The following is a 17,667-nucleotide window of genomic DNA, read 5'->3' as shown; positions in this document are numbered from 1 at the left end:
TTTTCCTGCCATTTGCTAAACCAGCTATTTGGCAGACAATCAAATGACCTTAACCTTAATGTGAAGCAAGTCCTTCCCCCATTTTTTATAAAGAGCTACATTAGTTCAAGTTCTCTGCTGAGAGCTTAGGATGGTAATAATGCATGCATTATTATACCAAATGAGATAGTGGAAATGAGTTCACTCAAATGTAAGAGGTGGGTGGAATAAACTGCAGACTTAAGAGTAGATTCAGAAAAATATTTTTTCCACTACATAATTATTATTTTTAAAAATAATCACTGGTAGGGAACTAGGCTCTCCAAAGGGTTGGATGTGATCTCACCAGTCAGGATTATGCTAGGAAATCATGTCATCTTACAGTGTATACGTAACTTATGTAAACTTATTCTGCAAGAGGGCCCAGAATCTATATAATTTCTAGGTCCTGTTGCATCTGATCTGTCATCCACAAAGGCTTATGCCTTTGTCCTCCCATCAGATGTCAAGGAAATAAACAACTACCGGTATCTGACTTTTAGAAGGCATCTGAAGGCAGCCCTGTCTAGGGAAGTTTTTAATGTTTGATGTTTTATCGTGTTTTTAATATTCTGTTTGGAGCCACCCAGAGTGGCTGGGGAAATAATAAAAAAATATTTTTATTGTTAGTCTTTAAGGTACCACAAGTCTCTTCATAGGAATCTATAAGCAACCACACAGCTGAAATCCCCAGAATTCTCTTAGGGCAAGCTGTGTTTGAATCAGTTTTTAAAAACAACTTCTCTGAAAATGTCCTCTGACATTGGTCTTTTAAGCAAATGTTGATATTCTATCTGGTGAAATCTAGGGGTAAGACTCTGCATGGTTGAAGATTATGGATCGCAGTTGTAACTGCAAGAAACGACAAGGTCGCAAACATTTGAAGAGCTAATTACATGGTTTCTGGTCATTCATTTACACCCAATGATACAAGTGCCACCCATTCTTTATGATGGATTGAAAACACTACAAATTTGTTATTAAGTTTGCCACAATCCTAAGGGAGGATGCTAGCCACTTTCTACCTCTGATCAACATTTTAATCATGTGGCTGTTGTTGTTCCTAGTGACACAATGGCCAGGATCCAGGGGCCTCCTTGTGTGAACAAATGGCACTTCTGCTCACAGAAGTGAGGGTGGGGGGAGTCTCCAGTTTTTGCCAATTCCCCCCCCCCTCCCCATTCAAAGATCATAGCACCTGACATTACATTACTCTCCACAGTGGCTTTTGTGCAAGAGGCTGCAGCGGGAAAGTCCTACCGTTCTCTCCATTCTGTCCACAATTTTCCTGAGATGCTTCAGCTTAAATGACTGTTATTGCCAACACCAAAAAGTTACCTACCTTCGATTTTAAAAGTGCAGATACCTCTATTCCATCTTGTAATAGCACTCTCACCTGAATCATGCATTTCAGCAATCAAAAGAATATTTTCTGTGTTATACTGATTGTACACCACTTAAGGATGATTATAGTTAAGTGGCATATTAATGAATCAAATCAGTTGTGGGATATAAGTACAGTGGTACCTCGGGTTACATACGCTTCAGGTTACATACGCTTCAGGTTACAGACTCCGCTAACCCAGAAATAGTACCTCGGGTTAAGAACTTTGCTTCAGGATGAGAACAGAAATTGCATGGCGGCGGCACAGCAGCAGTGGGAGGCCCCATTAGCTAAAGTGGTGCTTCAGGTTAAGAACAGTTTCAGGTTAAGAACGGACCTCCGGAACGAATTAAGTACGTAACCAGAGATACCACTGCACTTCAGAACAAATAGTATTTAAACACACCCTGCAACTGTTCCTCGTTCCAGCTAGCTATGCAAGAGTTAATTCCTAATGAGAAATCTGCTTGTAATGTACAAAATGGAGGCGAGGGTGTTATTATTTTGTTTTTGAAACGTTAAGAACATTGCTACTAGCAATATATCACAGCTTCTATTGCCTACATATCTAGTAGGGGTATTTAAAATGAGAGTCATCATAGTGAACTGTAGTTAAAAGTAGAAGTCGGAAAATGTATTCTTTTTTTCCTCTTCAGAATATGGCAACTTTCCGCCCTACTTTGCACCCTCCCTCTCTTTCTTTTGCAAATGCTGTTCCCACCCCCACTTTGTTCACTGGAAACAAGGGAATGCCCTTACCTGAGGCTGAATGTTGGATCCTACCCTTAGTGGGGGCCAAGAGCTTTAAGGCTCTGTTATATTCTACAACGGTTCCCGGTGACTCATGAGTGGCAAAGGCTGGGGACGAGATGCAAAATCCCTAACTATAACCTAATGCAAGACCAGCTGTGTAAACAGTAGCATGAGGCTTAAGACCAAAACATGCAATATTTTGACTCACCTTTGTAGGTTTTCGCCTGGAATTCTAGCTCTGCTCCATGGCCAAAGCCATAAAGCAATAAAACGCTGCATTCTCATTTTGAGATATATTTTAGCCTGTTTCTACCAAAAAAAAGTATCTTGAAGCTAATAAACGTTCATCTCCTCGCAACAACGCTTATATTTTCAGGGGGTTGTTTATTACTGCATATATTCAACATGAGAATGGAATGGGGGGGGGCGTATTCCTTTCCACTTTTATCAGCGGATGGGAAAGATATTTAAAGTTGTTAACACCATAAAACGTCAAGAATGCCATTTGTTTCCAGAACTGAGTTTTCATTGGAAACAGTAGTTGTCAACTCCAGCCCAAACAGCTGTGGAAGAGTGGGGAGAGAAGAATGTGCCTCTATCAGTGAGCTGGGCAGCTAGGGAATCAACTGAAACGGAGCCAATGGCTGAAGAGCAATTGTCTGATACGATGAGCTGTAAACAGCATCACCATATTTCCTCCCCCCCCCCCGCCAAAAAAATGCACACAGAGATCACTCCGGTTTTCTTTTTTCAAAATTCAGCAAATCCATCCAGTAACATCATAGTATTTCTGCTTCTCCATTCCACAATGAATTACAGTGGACGCTCGGGTTGCGAATGTGATCCGTGCGGGATGCACGTTCGCAACCTACAGCGTTCACAACATGCAGCGGCGCATCTCCGCACGCGTGGGTTGCAATTTGGCACTTCTGCGCATGCGCAAAGCGCGATTTAGCACTTCTGCACATGCGTGACCCCCAAAACCCAGGCATAACCCGTTCCAGTACTTCTGGGTTTCGGCGGGTTCATAACCTGAAAAAACGCAACCTGAAGCGTCTGTAACCCGAGGTATTATTGTAATTTGAATCATTTCCTGGCATCTCTCAATCTCAAGTCAGGACTGGCTTCAGAACTTGGCCATAGCACATGCTTTGGATTGAAAAGGTTGCGGGTTCAATGTCTGGTTTCTGTTGGTAGGGCTTGCCAGGAGTCACTGCCAATCAGTATTGACAACAGCAAGACTGATGGACCAATGGTCTGACACGGTAGAAGACAATTTTCTGCCCTCTGGAAGTGTCCACTGCTTTAGATTTTTATTCTGGCCCGGCATGCTGAACAGCATCAAGTAGCTGGGTCAAGTCACAGCTTAATTTTTCCCCGCAGTACAGTATGACACAATATCAAGGGCACCACAAACAACCAAAATGGCAGCTAGACCCAACCAACAAGCACTGTTTGGCACTGCTGCTGCCTACACCAGCTTACAAGGGCCCACTGATGGAGGAGGTGGCCTGTTGAGAGGTGGCCTCTATGCAGGGTCCCCTCACACCTGGAGCTGACCTTGTCTTAAACATACAGAATCCTTTTCTCAGGCACACCAATGAAACAAGGATTTGCAAACTAAAGACAAGGGAAGATGACAGGCAACAACAAGAAGAAGAAGAGTTTGGATTTGATATCCCGCTTTATCACAACCCTAAGGAGTCCCAAAGCAGCTAACATTCTCCTTTCCCTTCCTCCCCCACAACAAACACTCTGTGAGGTGAGTGGGGCTGAGAGACTTCAGAGAAGTGTGACTAGCCCAAGGTCACCCAGCAGCTGCATGTGGAGGAGCGGAGACGCGAACCCGGTTCCCCAGATTACGAGTCTACCACTCTTAACCACTACACCACACTGGGGAGTAATGTGAACAATGTGAGCCCTTCCAGTGAAAGAGCTTTGCGAGTACCAAAAATTCAACTCCCATGGCAACTGCGCAAGACCAGAAAACTGCTTCTCATCCAATTGGACTCTCACATGCAGTCTGAACTGGTAACTGTAATGAAAAATTCACACAAACTACTAGCTGGTCCCTTTTCTAGAGCTATCCTTTCCTACCAGTTCACTAATGCTAAATGAAGCTGCCTTCATTTAGACACAGAAGAGGAAAAATACAAACTGATTTCAAACGGGGAGGGAGGGAGAATTTGGGATTTAAAAAAGGAGGAATCATAAGTCTGATAAACACGGGTTCATACATCCACAGACTATTTTTGTGGGTTTTTAAATATTTATCCTATTAAATGTGCGCTGCTGACTGTTAAGACCTCTCAATGAAAAGACTGGAATGTAGAGCATTATGCCAAAAAAAAAAAAAAAAAAAAATGCACGTAAAAACTGTTGCATGTATACTTGTGCCATTTAGTAAATAATAATAAAGAGTTTGTAAAGTCCCTTTAAAAGCCACTATTATTTTATTTCACTTCAGTTTGGGCCATATACCATTCTCAAAACTCTAGCTTGCAGTACTAGTTGTGAAACATAAATAAGTGGCCCAAGCTTATTTAAATGATTTTTTATATATTAAAAAAAAACCCCCAATTGTGCTTGGACAGAAAACAGCATGTTTAGAGCCTGAAGCAAAGTAAAAATGCCAAGTTATAAACTTGTCCTAGGGAGGATTTATAATGGAAATGCCAACAGACTCTTAACTACAGTGGTGCCGTTTTGTGCCAACATATAAATAATTTTAGTTTTTGTGGTCACGTCATAAATTAGACACAGCACCAGTGGAAACAGTAGGGTTCTGATTCAGTAAATAGAAAGAGCAAGAGTGTATGTTTGTATTTTTAAAAAAGACAAGCACTGTACAGACTTGATGCTGGCTCTGAAACGAAGTCTATATGAGGGTTTCGATTTAAAAAAAAAAGGAGTCAAGCCATATTCTGAATTCTTTAAAGCTTGTAAAATAAGAAGTCTTTAACAAGCTCCGCTGCCTACTGTTTCAATCTTCTAGAAAGCATTTATACAAGTTAGTAAAAACGACTCTATTCAACATATGTTATTTTCTCCAATGAGAAAAAAAAATGCACACAGATGCACTCATGCATGCATATATATATATATATATATATATACACACACACACACTCTTAAGATTCCTTAAAGGACACATTCGTTTGACACAAGCAACTGCTGCAAATGCCACATTAGTAACATGATGTGTACAAAGAAGCTCTTATGCATACAAGGCCATAGAGGAGTCACTTTCCTCGTTCTCAGTTTACACTTGTCACTACAGCGTCAATAAATGACTTAACATATTCCAGTTTCCCTTCAGGCAGGCGAGATGCAATTGGAGGGGAACTTATCCAGGCAATATGGAGAACTTCAAATTACAGTCGCCTACAGAGGTCAGCTGCTTGTACAAGGGAAGATGGTAGAACAAAATAATGGAGACCAGCGTACAAACATAGCTCTCTCTTGAATAGGGCAAGTCAATGATGTGTATTTGCATAGTGTTACACTGTGGGAAATGCAAATATAAGAATCTGGATTTTCTCCTACAGATTGAGCCACAACATGGCTATCTGCCCTCTCTCTCTTTTTTCTAGGTTTGCACTGAATAAATGCCTTTTTCCTGTACCTTTCTTGTCTCTCCACCATTACTGTAATCAGCTACTTGGGTTGGCAGCTTGCCACACTGCTGCTAGCCTATATTTTCTTATATTGATTCTACTCCTGTTCATACTCTGACCTTAATCCAGGTTCAGCCAGATACCCATACCTTCTCCACTATCCTTTTAAAATCCAGTTAGGCTAAATACCTTTATTAGAACCAACCAAAATGTCACCAAGCCATAAACAAGCTATTTAGTTTTCTAGCTTGCAGAGGTTTATCTAGAAGCGGGAGGTCATGTAACCCCACCCCACTGCCACAAAATAAAAGTCCCATTTTCAGGCGGTCGAAAGTAATCTTCCGGTTTTGATATCATCTGTGGCATGGGTAGGCAAAGTAAGGCCCGGGGGCCGTATCCGGCCCAATTGCCTTCTATATCCGGCCCACAGACGCTCCAGGAATCAGCATGTTTTTACATGAGTAGAATGTGTGCTTTTATTTAAAATGCATCTCTGGGTTATTTGTGGGGCATAGGAATTCGTTCATCCCCCCCCCCAAAAAAATATATATATAGCCCGGCCTCCCAAAAGGTCTGAGGGACAGTGGACCGACCCCCTGCTGAAAAAGTTTGCTGACCCCTGATCTATGGCTAAACTTGGTACCCTATAAGATACACAAAAAGCAGGGGAAGTTGTGTTGCTCCGTTAGAATAAATTAAAAATTTAGTCAGACAATTATTCAGGGGCGACCGTAGCTCAGTGGTAGAGCTATGGGTCCCTGGTTCAATTCCTGGTACTAGGATGAGAATTTCCCATCTGAAATAATGGAGAGCTGCTGCAAGTCAGAGTAGGTAATACTATGTGGACCAATACTGAGCCTCTACGTATACAGAAGCTTCCTATATTCCTAGGACTAACCAAAATATGACAAACAGAAGAGTTCCAAAACTTTTCTTCAAGTTGAAGGGTAAGAAAAAGTGTGGAGGAGAAGAGCTGGCTTGACAGTGAAGCCATAAAGCCAGTAAATTGTACAAAAGCACTGGTTACGAACATATACTATCCTTTTCATAGGTTCATTTGCCTTCCAACCTGGTCAGTGGAGTGACCTTCTGTGTAAGACAAGCGGTTAAAGTGGTACCTTGTTTACTGTAGAATTTCAAAAGTACATTGACATCTGCAAATATCAAAGGTTTCACCAAGGCAAAATGAACAGACAATAACTTTCAGCCAAAAAGGAGGTATCACTGGACAACCCTCAGTGAGATACTTCTATTGTTAAACCTCCAGCTTGAGGAATCCAGTATACCCAAAACATCAATTTTTGTTGAATCCATCAATCTTTTGCTGAATTTGCTGGATTCTAAGTCTAGAGAGCTCCCATTGCTCAGTCCCTGCTCCTGCCCACCGAGCAGTTCGAAAGCATGTCAAAGTGCAAGTAGATAAATAGGTACCACTCCAGCGGGAAGGTAAACGGTGTTTCCGTGCACTGCTCTGGTTCGCCAGAAGAGGCTTAGTCATGCTGGCCACATGACCTGGAAGCTGTACGCCGGCTCCCTTGGCCAATAAAGCAAGATGAGCACTGTAACCCCAGAGTCGGTCACGACTGGACCTAATGGTCAGGGGTCCCTTTTACCTTTACCTTTAAGTCTAGAGAAATAATCCTTTTTAATAGTACATTCAAATTCTGTGCTTCATATTGCTGACCCTCTACTTTACAAGCTTCCAATATACTAAGTAGAAAATTACCAACTTGAGAATTTGAAGAGAGAGAAAATACAAAATATGTAGTATGAGGACCCACAGAATTTGTCCTATGCATCTGATGATTTACACTTGTTTTCAGTGAATTCCAGCTCCTCTTGCCGCATGGCAAATTTCTTTTCGAACAGAGGGGACTATTAAAAGTAGTTTGTAATGTGGTGATCAGGTCAACAGAGACAGCAATTGTTTCACTCGGCTAGCATGAGCCCCTCCGCATGAGCCTACATATCTTTATGAATCTTGGATATGAAAATTCAGGGTTCTTTTTTATTTTTTCCTAATGAGTAGTACGTATATAGGCCAGCCTTCCCTAACCTCCAACATCAGGGAAAACACAAGTTTAGGGGGGGGGGGAAGCTTACCACCAGAAACAGGGGCATCCATAAAAACAGCTCCCATTTTTTCAGCTTCTTTAGCTAGATCTTTTGAAACTGCAGGATCAATAGTACTGGAGTCTATTAGCAAAGAACCTTTCTTCACTTTCCTGAAGAAGAAAAAGAAGAAGCAAAAGACGAATAAGACAGAGAGCTTTGTAAAAAAGTCAACAAAATTAGCTTAATTTTTTTACTGATACCATCTGGCCTAGAGGCAACACAGCTTGAGTACAGAAGCTGGCACAATCAAATGAAGATCATCGCAGATATAAAAAAAAGTATCAATGAGATCTTCAATACGGATATGCTATTTCATAAATTCACATTGGTAATAACACAATTTACCAGGGCATTCTGCCACTGACCTTAGGTGCCCATACTTGGAACAAAGGAATTTCTAAGAGATGCTCCTGTGTGAATCTTCTAAATTGCAATTTATCAAGATGGTCAACTCTATCTGAATAGAGACAATGGTTTTCTTTCCCACTGCAGATGTTAATCAAAATAATAAGCTTGGCAATGCTGTTATCACTGCTGTTGTGAAGGGCCAGTGCTTCTCTTGCATATCTTCTGGCCTGGTACACACAAAGTTTCACTTAATTATAAACTATGGTTTAATGTGAATGATCAGCACACTGACGCTGCTCAAACACCAGCAGCTGGTGTCACGCTACATGTGAACCAGAGCAGCTTCACAAACAACAGGAAGCCAGCCTATGGTTCGTTTCCTGCCTGACATGGCCAATTCAGCATAAGTGAAGCAGAGACTGTTGAGCACCACGCACAGCACACTGCTCATTCGTGTTAAATCAGGCAGTTTTAACTATGGTTTAAAGTTAAGTGTAAACTGAATTCTTACCATTTACACTTCCTGCATTTAATTTCCTTTGCATTTCATTCACTTCTGAGTCCACGGTTTACAACTCTTTCCTCCTCTTTTATAACCATGTGTTCTACACCTGCAACTGAGGATTATGCTTCATGCATCTGATGAAATGAACTCTAGTATAGTGGTACCTCGGAAGTCGAACGGGAATCCGTTCCGGAAGTCCGTTTGAATTCCAAAATGCTCGGAAATGAAAGCACGGCTGCGGATTGGCTGCAGCCAATCGGAAGCCATGGAAGCCCCATCAGACATCCGGGTTCCAAAGAACGTTCACAAACCGGAACACTCACTTCCAGGTTTGTGGCATTTAGGAGCCAAAACGTCTGAGTACAAGGTGTTCAGGATCCAAGGTATGACTGTATATGAAAGCTTACGCCATGATAACATTTGCATCTGATGTACAAGATGTGACCGAGAGGTGATATAAATAAAAGAATTTTTTTAAAAAGTCCAGTAGCACCTTAGAGACCAACTAAGCTTGTTCTGCGTATAAGCTTTCGTGTCTCTAAGGTACTACTGGACAATTTATTTCTTTATTTCGACTGCGTCAGACCAACATGGCTACCTACCTGAATCAAGATGATAGACATCTTAAAATATTTTGTGAACAACCCTGAGATCTACAGGAATAGGGCAGTACAGTCATACCTCAGGTTACATTTGCTTCATGATACGTTTTTTCGGGTTGTGTCCCGCGGCGACCCGGAAGTGCTGGAAAGGGTTACTTCTGGGTTTCACTGCTCGTGCATGCGCAGACGCACAAAATGACGTCACGTGCATGTGCAGAAGCGGCGAATTGCAACCTGCGCAGGCATGTTGCGAACGGGCCTCAGGAACAGATCCCGTTCACAACCAGAGGTACCACTGTATACAAATTTAACAAATAAAAATATCTAAAATTCTATTACACGGAAGATGGAGCAATCTTGTTTTTTTGCTGCTCCGGAGGGCGGGACCCAAACCAATGGATTCAAATTACACGAAAGGAGGTTGTGCCTAACCATTAGGAAAAACTTTTTGATGGTAAGAACTGTTTGACAGTGGAATGGACAACCTCAGAACATGGTGGACTCTCCTTCACCGGAGGTTTTTAAACAGAGGCCAGATGGTCTCCTTCACCGGAGGTTTTTAAACAGAGGCCAGATGGCCATCTGTCAGTGATTCCTGCATTGCAGGCGGTTGGACTAGATGACCCTTTGGGTCCCTTCCAATCCGACAATTCTATGCTTTTGCTGCAGCAGCCTAAGATGGCTACTCCTGGCTCTGAACAATTTTCTTCAAAGTCATCAAAATATCAACTTGTGTTATTAGAAATTCCTTACAATCTCCCCTTTGAGTTTCAACAGGGAAAAACACACAAATGAAGGATTAAGATAATGGACTTCTAGCGATTATTTCTTTCCAGAGTCCTGCAAGAGCAGCAAGATGTTGCATTCATATACTAACGGAGATTAGTGCTCAAGTTTGGGGACAGACCATCACACACGCATATCTAGGAGTAAAAGTCTATTGCCAAGTGCTGTTTGTTGCCATAGGTGCAGCAGGGAATTGTTTGCACACATGGATAGCTGATAGACACTATGTGCTTAGCAACGTTTTAATTCAGCAGGCAAGTAGAAAATGAATGCAAATAACACTCTAGGCAGAATGTAGCATTAAATGCTTTATTTTATTATTAGGCTTAGAAATGGGGGAGAGGAGGGAAGATAAGAGGAAATTCTCACTTCAGAATTCCATTGGAGCCTACGTAGACTTCTATTGCATTAGCATTAGATGGAAGCATCGTAATAATCCTGTCAGCTTTGTCCGCTACATCTGCTGGGGAATCTGTCACCTTTCAAGAAAGAGGGTGTAAGAAAAAGATCAGTGTTCTGTTGCCTATTGAAACAGAAGTTATCCTTTCATGTTTTATTGTTTCAACCTTTTAAGCAAGTATTACAAGTACTTCAGTAGAACGGAAACAGCGCCGTGTAGCTAAGCCACAGAATCAGATGCGACAATGGAAGGGTGAAATCTTGCCGTATCCTCCCACTCCTATGAATTTTAACAAGAGACAGCACAAAGATGTAACAGCTGATTGGTTAGAAGGAGGGCATCATGGGTCCAGGCAGAGTACAAGTGACAGTAAGAACCCTTTATTTCAGGCATAGGCAAACTCAGCCCTCCGGATGTTTTTTAGGACTACAACTCCCATCATCCCTGACCACTGGTCCTGTTAGCTAGGGATGATGGGAGTTGTAGTACCAAAACATCTGGGAGGCCGAGTTTGCCTATGCCTGCTTTATTTGTTCCATGATGCTAATTACTTCACTGTTAACCAAATCATCATTACCATTTCCCAAAATAGGCACATACATTTCATCTTAAGACATTCTAGTCAACTATAGCTTATCCATATAGTTACAAAAAAGGAAAAAGAATGGGTTTAACCATCCAGGTGGGGAGCTTGTGACCCTCAGTGACCAAAGGTTATGGGGGCTGTAGTCCAACAATTAGAGGCGTAGGGTAAGCAGGTCAGGATCAGGGCCCACTTGACCCTACTCAAGCCTTTATCCCTCTCTTGCTTGGGCACATCGGGTGGAGAGTGACCTATTACTATTTTGAACTGAGAAATTATACCTGAACTTCACAAACCACAGCTTGAGTCTAGAGTGGTACCTCTGTTTAAGAACAGCCTTGTTTACGAATGATTCGGTTTATGAACTCTGTAAAACCGGAAGTAGTGTCCCGGTTTGCAAACTCTACCTTGGTGTAAGAACGGAATCTGAACGGTGGAAGGGCACCGGCGACGGGAGGCCTCATTAGGGAAAGTGCACCTCGGTTTAAGAATGGTTTCGGTTTAAGAACGGACTTCCAGAATGGATTAAGTTTGTGAACCGAGTACCAGGTACCACTGAATTTTGTTTTAACTAGCCATGGGTGCCCATGATGTCTGAACTAGGGCACAATCACATCCAACACATAGGAAGCACATATCACTCAGCCCAGGCACTGGGATCCAGCACTGAAGGTTTTCTGGCAGTTCCCTCACTACAAGAAGTGAGGTGACAGGGAACCAAGAAGAGGGCCTTCTTGCCAGTCGTGCCTGCCCTGTGGAACACCCTCCTAGCAGATGTCAAGGAGATAAATAATTTTACAGTTTTCAGAAGACATCTGAAGGCAGCCCTGTATAAGGAAGTTTGTAATGTTTGATGTCTTACTGTGTTTTAACTTGTTGGAAGCCACCCAGAGTGGAATTTTTTTTAATAACAACTCCTATCTTGAGATGGAATTAATGGAATTTCACAGCCCCCCCACCCCTTATGAAGTAAGATTCTTAAAATAAGATACCAACTACTATACCTGTGAGCCCAAGTCTTGAAATTCTTTACATGCTTCTGGAAATACATCATATGCTATGACAGGGTACCCATGTTTTACAAGGTTTTTCGCCATTGGATTTCCCATGTTACCCAAACCAATGAATCCAACAGCAGTTTTGGAAGCCATTGCCCTAGAAGACACTAAAGACAGTTCCAAGAGTTTCAGCATTAGTAAACGATCTTGAAATACATTTCCATAACAAAAACAGATTATACAGTTATTTGTGACCATATACAGTAGCAATTTGATGCTGTTGTTCATCTCTGAGTTCATACTGTTAATTATTATGTCATATATTATTAGCGCTATGTTTTGACCCAGCTTCTCTGCCCTGGCAAGAGTTTTTATCTGCTACTAATATGCAATTGAAGACATCTGTACTATTCCTGTGTTTTATAATAGCCACTGTACCACGCACCGATAAAATCTATTTATGTTGTATTTCCGTTAGAATTTAAACTTGCTTGAACTTGTTCTTGCCATTTTTTCATCTTTAAGAAAACTTTAATAAACACAGTATTTTTTCTTATTCTTTAACACATGTTTATCTTTATAAACTCGGAACACCCAATAAATAATATTAATTTGTAATGGTTACCATTTTGAGTAATCTCATGTAACAAAGCGATGCAAAATTTTAAGGTGTGCTTTGCATGTTGCCTTTAACTCTCAGTTGCAGGGGCATTTCTAATTAAATTTTGTCATGTGAATGTAGTAATTCTAAAACAATTCCACTTGGTTACCCATTGTTCTTGGGTTACAGGGCAAAGAGAATGAGTTCAACCTTAATATGGACTGGCAGGAAAAATTGTACAGATTCCACGCATAGCTGATCCCTTTTCCTTTCCTGACTGCCAATCCAGCCAGTTAGTATCAGCTGTAATTCAAGACACAAACAGCTGTCCACCAGATGTTGAGATGTGCAAACTACTATCATATGGCAGTTTGTCTGCATGGACTAAAGATGCATTTTTTAAAAAAGCATAATGGAGAACTTTGACACCACAGTTATTTAATGCCTTTCCCCAGCAGTCTGAAAGCTATCCTCTGGTGTTAGTAGAAAATTCATGGAAATTAGGTAAATGACAGACACTCAAATGCCAAGAGTAGCCATCAACAGAATTAGAACCTGTAACACTACAGTTTGGTATGGGTTATAGATGTAATTCGGAAAAAGTGTATTCAAGACCCACTGAAAAAAATCTTAGAGGCACTCACCTCTCAGTATTGCACCATGCAGTCATAACGTAAGCACAAGCTACTAGGCATACATGAACAGGGAATGTTAGGCAACAGGATAAACAATAATTTCCTTTTCTAAATGAATCCAATCCTAGCTTAGAGCTTGAATGCCATCTGTTCTCAGTTTGACTGCCAATTGTAAGAAACGTTGACTTAAAGCAAAATAAAATGGAGTAGAATCATACCAGGCATCATTATGAATGAATATCAAGCTTTCGTGAAATTTACCAAACTGCTCAACCTCAACAGCGTATCTAAAGAAAAATAGCATTCATATTGAAAAATCGGGAAGTAACAAGAGTACATTGGAAGTGTTCCTTCTTAGATCAGTAGCATCAGAGTTATTAGTCTTCAGATGTTAAGCTCAGAAGACAGATGCAGCTGCTCGCCACACGATATTGTTGGTGCCATGATTAATACGCCAACATCTTGTTTCAGAATTCCTGATCAGAGTCCTAACCAGTTACCTCCGACAACTATCAAGCCAGCAGAAGATGTGCAAGCCGAGACAAACTGTTCTCTAACCATAGAAAGTTACCCGGAAGCAGTATTATTATAAATATTTTTAATAAATAGGAGTACAACAGTTTAACAACAATACACAAGGCTTCTATTTCACACCTCGTTTCACACAGATAGGGGACCTGTAGCTCTTCGCACGTTACTGGACTCCAACTTCCATGAGTCCCAGCTAGTATGGCTAATAGATAGGGTTAATGGGAGCTGTGGTCCAACTATATCTGGAGGACCACATGCTCTCTACCTGCTCGATAGGGGGTTTGCGATGATAAAATGGGAAACAAGAAATCTGGCTTCCAGTCCTGTCACACAAAGATGCTGAAGTGTTCCCCCCCCCCCCCCAGATATGGGGACGGGACAGTGAAAAGCAGGAAACCAAACCTTCTATTTCACATGTTAAATCAGTAGCCATACAGACAAAGGGGAATACACAACAGAGATGCAGGCTCTGTTCCAGATGTTGAGGGACAATCTTCCATCATCCTTTGCTAACTAAAACTAATGGGAATTGTAATCAAACATCTAGAGGGCGACCGATTCCCTACCCCTGCAATATATCAAGTAGTGCCAAACATGGAGTGATTTGTGGAGAGGTCGATATCAAGGTCTTAGAGAGGGAAAGAGAAGAACAAGTCATGCTGAAGAACAACTGTTATGGCTCCTGCGGGTGCAAATCCTGTCTCATTAACCTACACTGTCTATAGTGACTAGCAGCAGGTTTTCACAATTTCATACAGCTCTCCTAGCACTATATAGGGATGCTATAGATTCAGCCTAAGACCCCTTACATGCTGTCTATCCCTGAGCTACAGCAACTGAAGGCTCCCGCATTTTTTAAAAAATGTAGTATTATTTATGAAATCATGGGACTTGGTCACAGAACAGCCAAGGGTGACTTACAAACACTAAAGGACAGTAAACATAAAAAATGAGTTAATTTCCACAGACAAGAAGTCTATTTACCTTCATGTCATAAAGCCACTAGGAAATGAATGATGTGTGGCACCAATCCTATTCATGTTTACTTAAAAGTAAACACCACCACTGTGCTCTTTGGGGCTTGCTCATGAGCAACCATGTTTAGGATTTCAACTTTAATGCCATAAGCATAATAAGCTGAACAATCCAGCAACTGTGTGAAGTGTAAAGTGTGTGGATTTATGTATGCATAAATACAGTATATAGCTCAGTTGGTAGAGCATGGGACTTTCGGGGACATGGCTTTGAGCCCCACATGGGGCAAAAGATGCCTGCGTTGCAGGAGGGAGTTGGACTAGATTACCCTCAGGTTCCCTTCCAACTCTACGATTCTAACATGACCAAAGAAGAAGGAGTTTGGATTTGATATCCCGCTTTATCACTACCCGAAGGAGTCTCAAAGCGACTAACATTCTCCTTTCCCTTCCTCCCCCACAACAAACACTCTGTGAGGTGAGTGGGGCTGAGAGACTTCAGAGAAGTGTGACTAGCCCAAGGTCACCCAGCAGCTGCATGTGGAGGAGCTTATGTGACTTATTGACACATGATGGCAACAATATATAATATACATGCAAGCATACATACATATGTACATATATATTATAACTCATTGCTTATACAGTAATTTTGAAGTGCTCAAAGCGCTCAGTGTATATTTTCCTGGTAATCCGTAAAACAACCCTGTAAAGCAAGCCAGCTTTAGTATTATCATATTACAGATCTGGAGATGGGATGAGAAATGTCTTCCCTAAAGTCAGTGCACGAGTTCATGACAGAGGGGTGTTTTGAATTAAGGACTTTTGCACTCACAGGGCACAGTTTTAATGATACAGAACTGCTATACATGTTCTACTGAGAACCAACTTAATTTATTGAAATTCACTATTATGCAGTCACATGTTGTTCTATTCAAAGACACTAGGAATTGAAGTCATTTGGGAAGTTAAACAAGCACCACTGTATGTTGGATGTCAATAGTTTCACCCAATAAAACAAGCTGGTTTATACAAAGCCAGGCTTTTGCTAGTAAGCCAGCATGCAAGCCTTTTGAGAGCACAGAGCTCCTTATCAAAAAGAATGGAGAAATACACACAGAGATTGATTAAGGGCAAACGAGAGGGCTTTAAAACATTTTCTTTTATATTATTTGGCGTTACTAATAACCTAACTAGGGCAGACAAGTAAAAGCATTCAATTAAACTTGCTCCTTTAAAGATGAGAAACTAACCTGCAATCCTAGATACTATACACTTATCTCAGAGCAAACTCCATGGAATTCAGATGTTGGTTTGTGCTGCAGCATGAATATCGCTTGTGCAAACCCACAAGGCTATGGCTAACTTTACAAAAAGGATAATGTACATGGTACAACAACACTAACCACACCTGTACCAAGTTTTACATGTATGTATAAAACTGTCCAGGATCACAGCAATTAATAAAATGCCTAGTTCTCTGCGAGAAAAATAATCAGTATTATGTGAAAAGCAAATGTGAGCAGATTATAAATACCATTAACTCGATATGTTAGGTCACTAGCGTCACATAAACTTTTGTGGCCTGTTTTAAACACGGTGCGCGTTATTTTAAGTAAACACGTTAAAGTATTTATTACGCCGGCCTTCTCTTCAGCCGACCGTAGGTTCTGATATTAGCCCAATATAATTTTACAGCTTGTGTGGGTTTTAACAGCGCGGGTACAATACTTGTAAAGGGCGCAAAATGCAAGTCATACAACCTTGCCTTTCCTTCTGATCAGCACCTTGCAAGCCTATGCAAACTTTAGACCAGGAGGTTGGGGGGGGGGGAAGCAAAAATAAAAGCAGGCTAGCTCTGCAGAAGCAAGACCCAGATGTCATCGTAAAGGAAGACTGCATTTCTAACGCACCATTTCTTTGCACCTGATTTACTGCCTATGCAGTTGCCAATAAGTTTGGGCAAAGGGTTGTCAGACCCCTGGACTTGGTGACAAGGCGAGGGGCTGTGGGGTGGAGGGGGAAACAGTAGCCCCATCTCCCCTCGGGGCTTCCTTAGGAAGAGGCCAGGCCCTTCTGCTGCTGCTGCTCCTCTGCAAGGATCCGCCAGCAGCTCAGCCGAGCTCATCCCCGCAGCCCGGCGCTCCTTACCCATCGCCACGCTGCCCACGCAGACCCTCCTCTGCCTGCGCAACCAACTGGCGGAGCCTCTCAGCACCAGAGCCGCTGCCATGCTGCCTGCCCGCCTCCGCGCCGCCGCGACCTCCAGCCCAGGCGCCGCCCACCTCCGCCCGCCGCTCCCCTTCCCTCTCACTCGCGGCCGCCGAGCACGGGAGGAGGCGGGCGGCGGGAGTGGCGGCCTCGCCAGCCAACCGCCGCGCCCCACGGGAGGCCGAGCGCCAATCGGAGCCAAGCTGAGCCTGGCTGTGACCCGCCGTGGCTACACCCACCCAGACCCAAGCAGAGTCAGCAGAGCAGTCCCGTCCCCCCCCACTTAGAGGCAGGGATCGCCCTGCTGGGAGGATCTGGCCTGGATCCCTCCCTTAGCCGGATGAACCACCTCTTTGCAGGCAGCGATTGCTTGCTTTGATGCAAGATCTGCCTCCTACCACCTTTCTGATGAGGCTTCGCTCTGGGACAGCTGTCAGTCAAAAGGGGAGATCCCCCCCCCCTTGCAGCTGCAAATTTCAATTCGAGGAACACATACTTGGGGGGTGGAAATCGACGGGACGTGCACGAGGTGGGGCTACACGTTTTGTGGTCTTCTGCAACCCCCTATGCATGTTTATTTGCAGGTCTCTCCGGGTTCACTTTCTG

General features: G+C 42.5%; 1 protein-coding gene across 1 annotated transcript in view; it reads right to left on the bottom strand.

Annotated features, from left to right (window-relative positions):
- HIBADH (3-hydroxyisobutyrate dehydrogenase) overlaps nucleotides 1-17,173 on the bottom strand; it is a 76,575-nt gene extending 59,402 nt beyond the window's left edge. The window contains exons 1-4 of the mRNA XM_083405155.1: nucleotides 17,002-17,173; nucleotides 12,116-12,276; nucleotides 10,498-10,607; nucleotides 7,876-7,997 (exon numbers count right to left, since the gene is read on the bottom strand). Coding sequence (XP_083261281.1) covers nucleotides 7,876-7,997; nucleotides 10,498-10,607; nucleotides 12,116-12,276; nucleotides 17,002-17,083 — 475 coding nt within the window. The 5' untranslated portion in view covers nucleotides 17,084-17,173. The remainder of the gene's footprint in view (nucleotides 1-7,875; nucleotides 7,998-10,497; nucleotides 10,608-12,115; nucleotides 12,277-17,001) is intronic.
- Nucleotides 17,174-17,667: the final 494 nt, after the last annotated feature.

Source organism: Podarcis tiliguerta (genome assembly GCF_965153285.1).
Source record: "Podarcis tiliguerta genome assembly, chromosome: 12".
NCBI lineage: Eukaryota > Metazoa > Chordata > Lepidosauria > Squamata > Lacertidae > Podarcis > Podarcis tiliguerta.
This window is presented reverse-complemented; position numbering and strand designations above follow the sequence as displayed.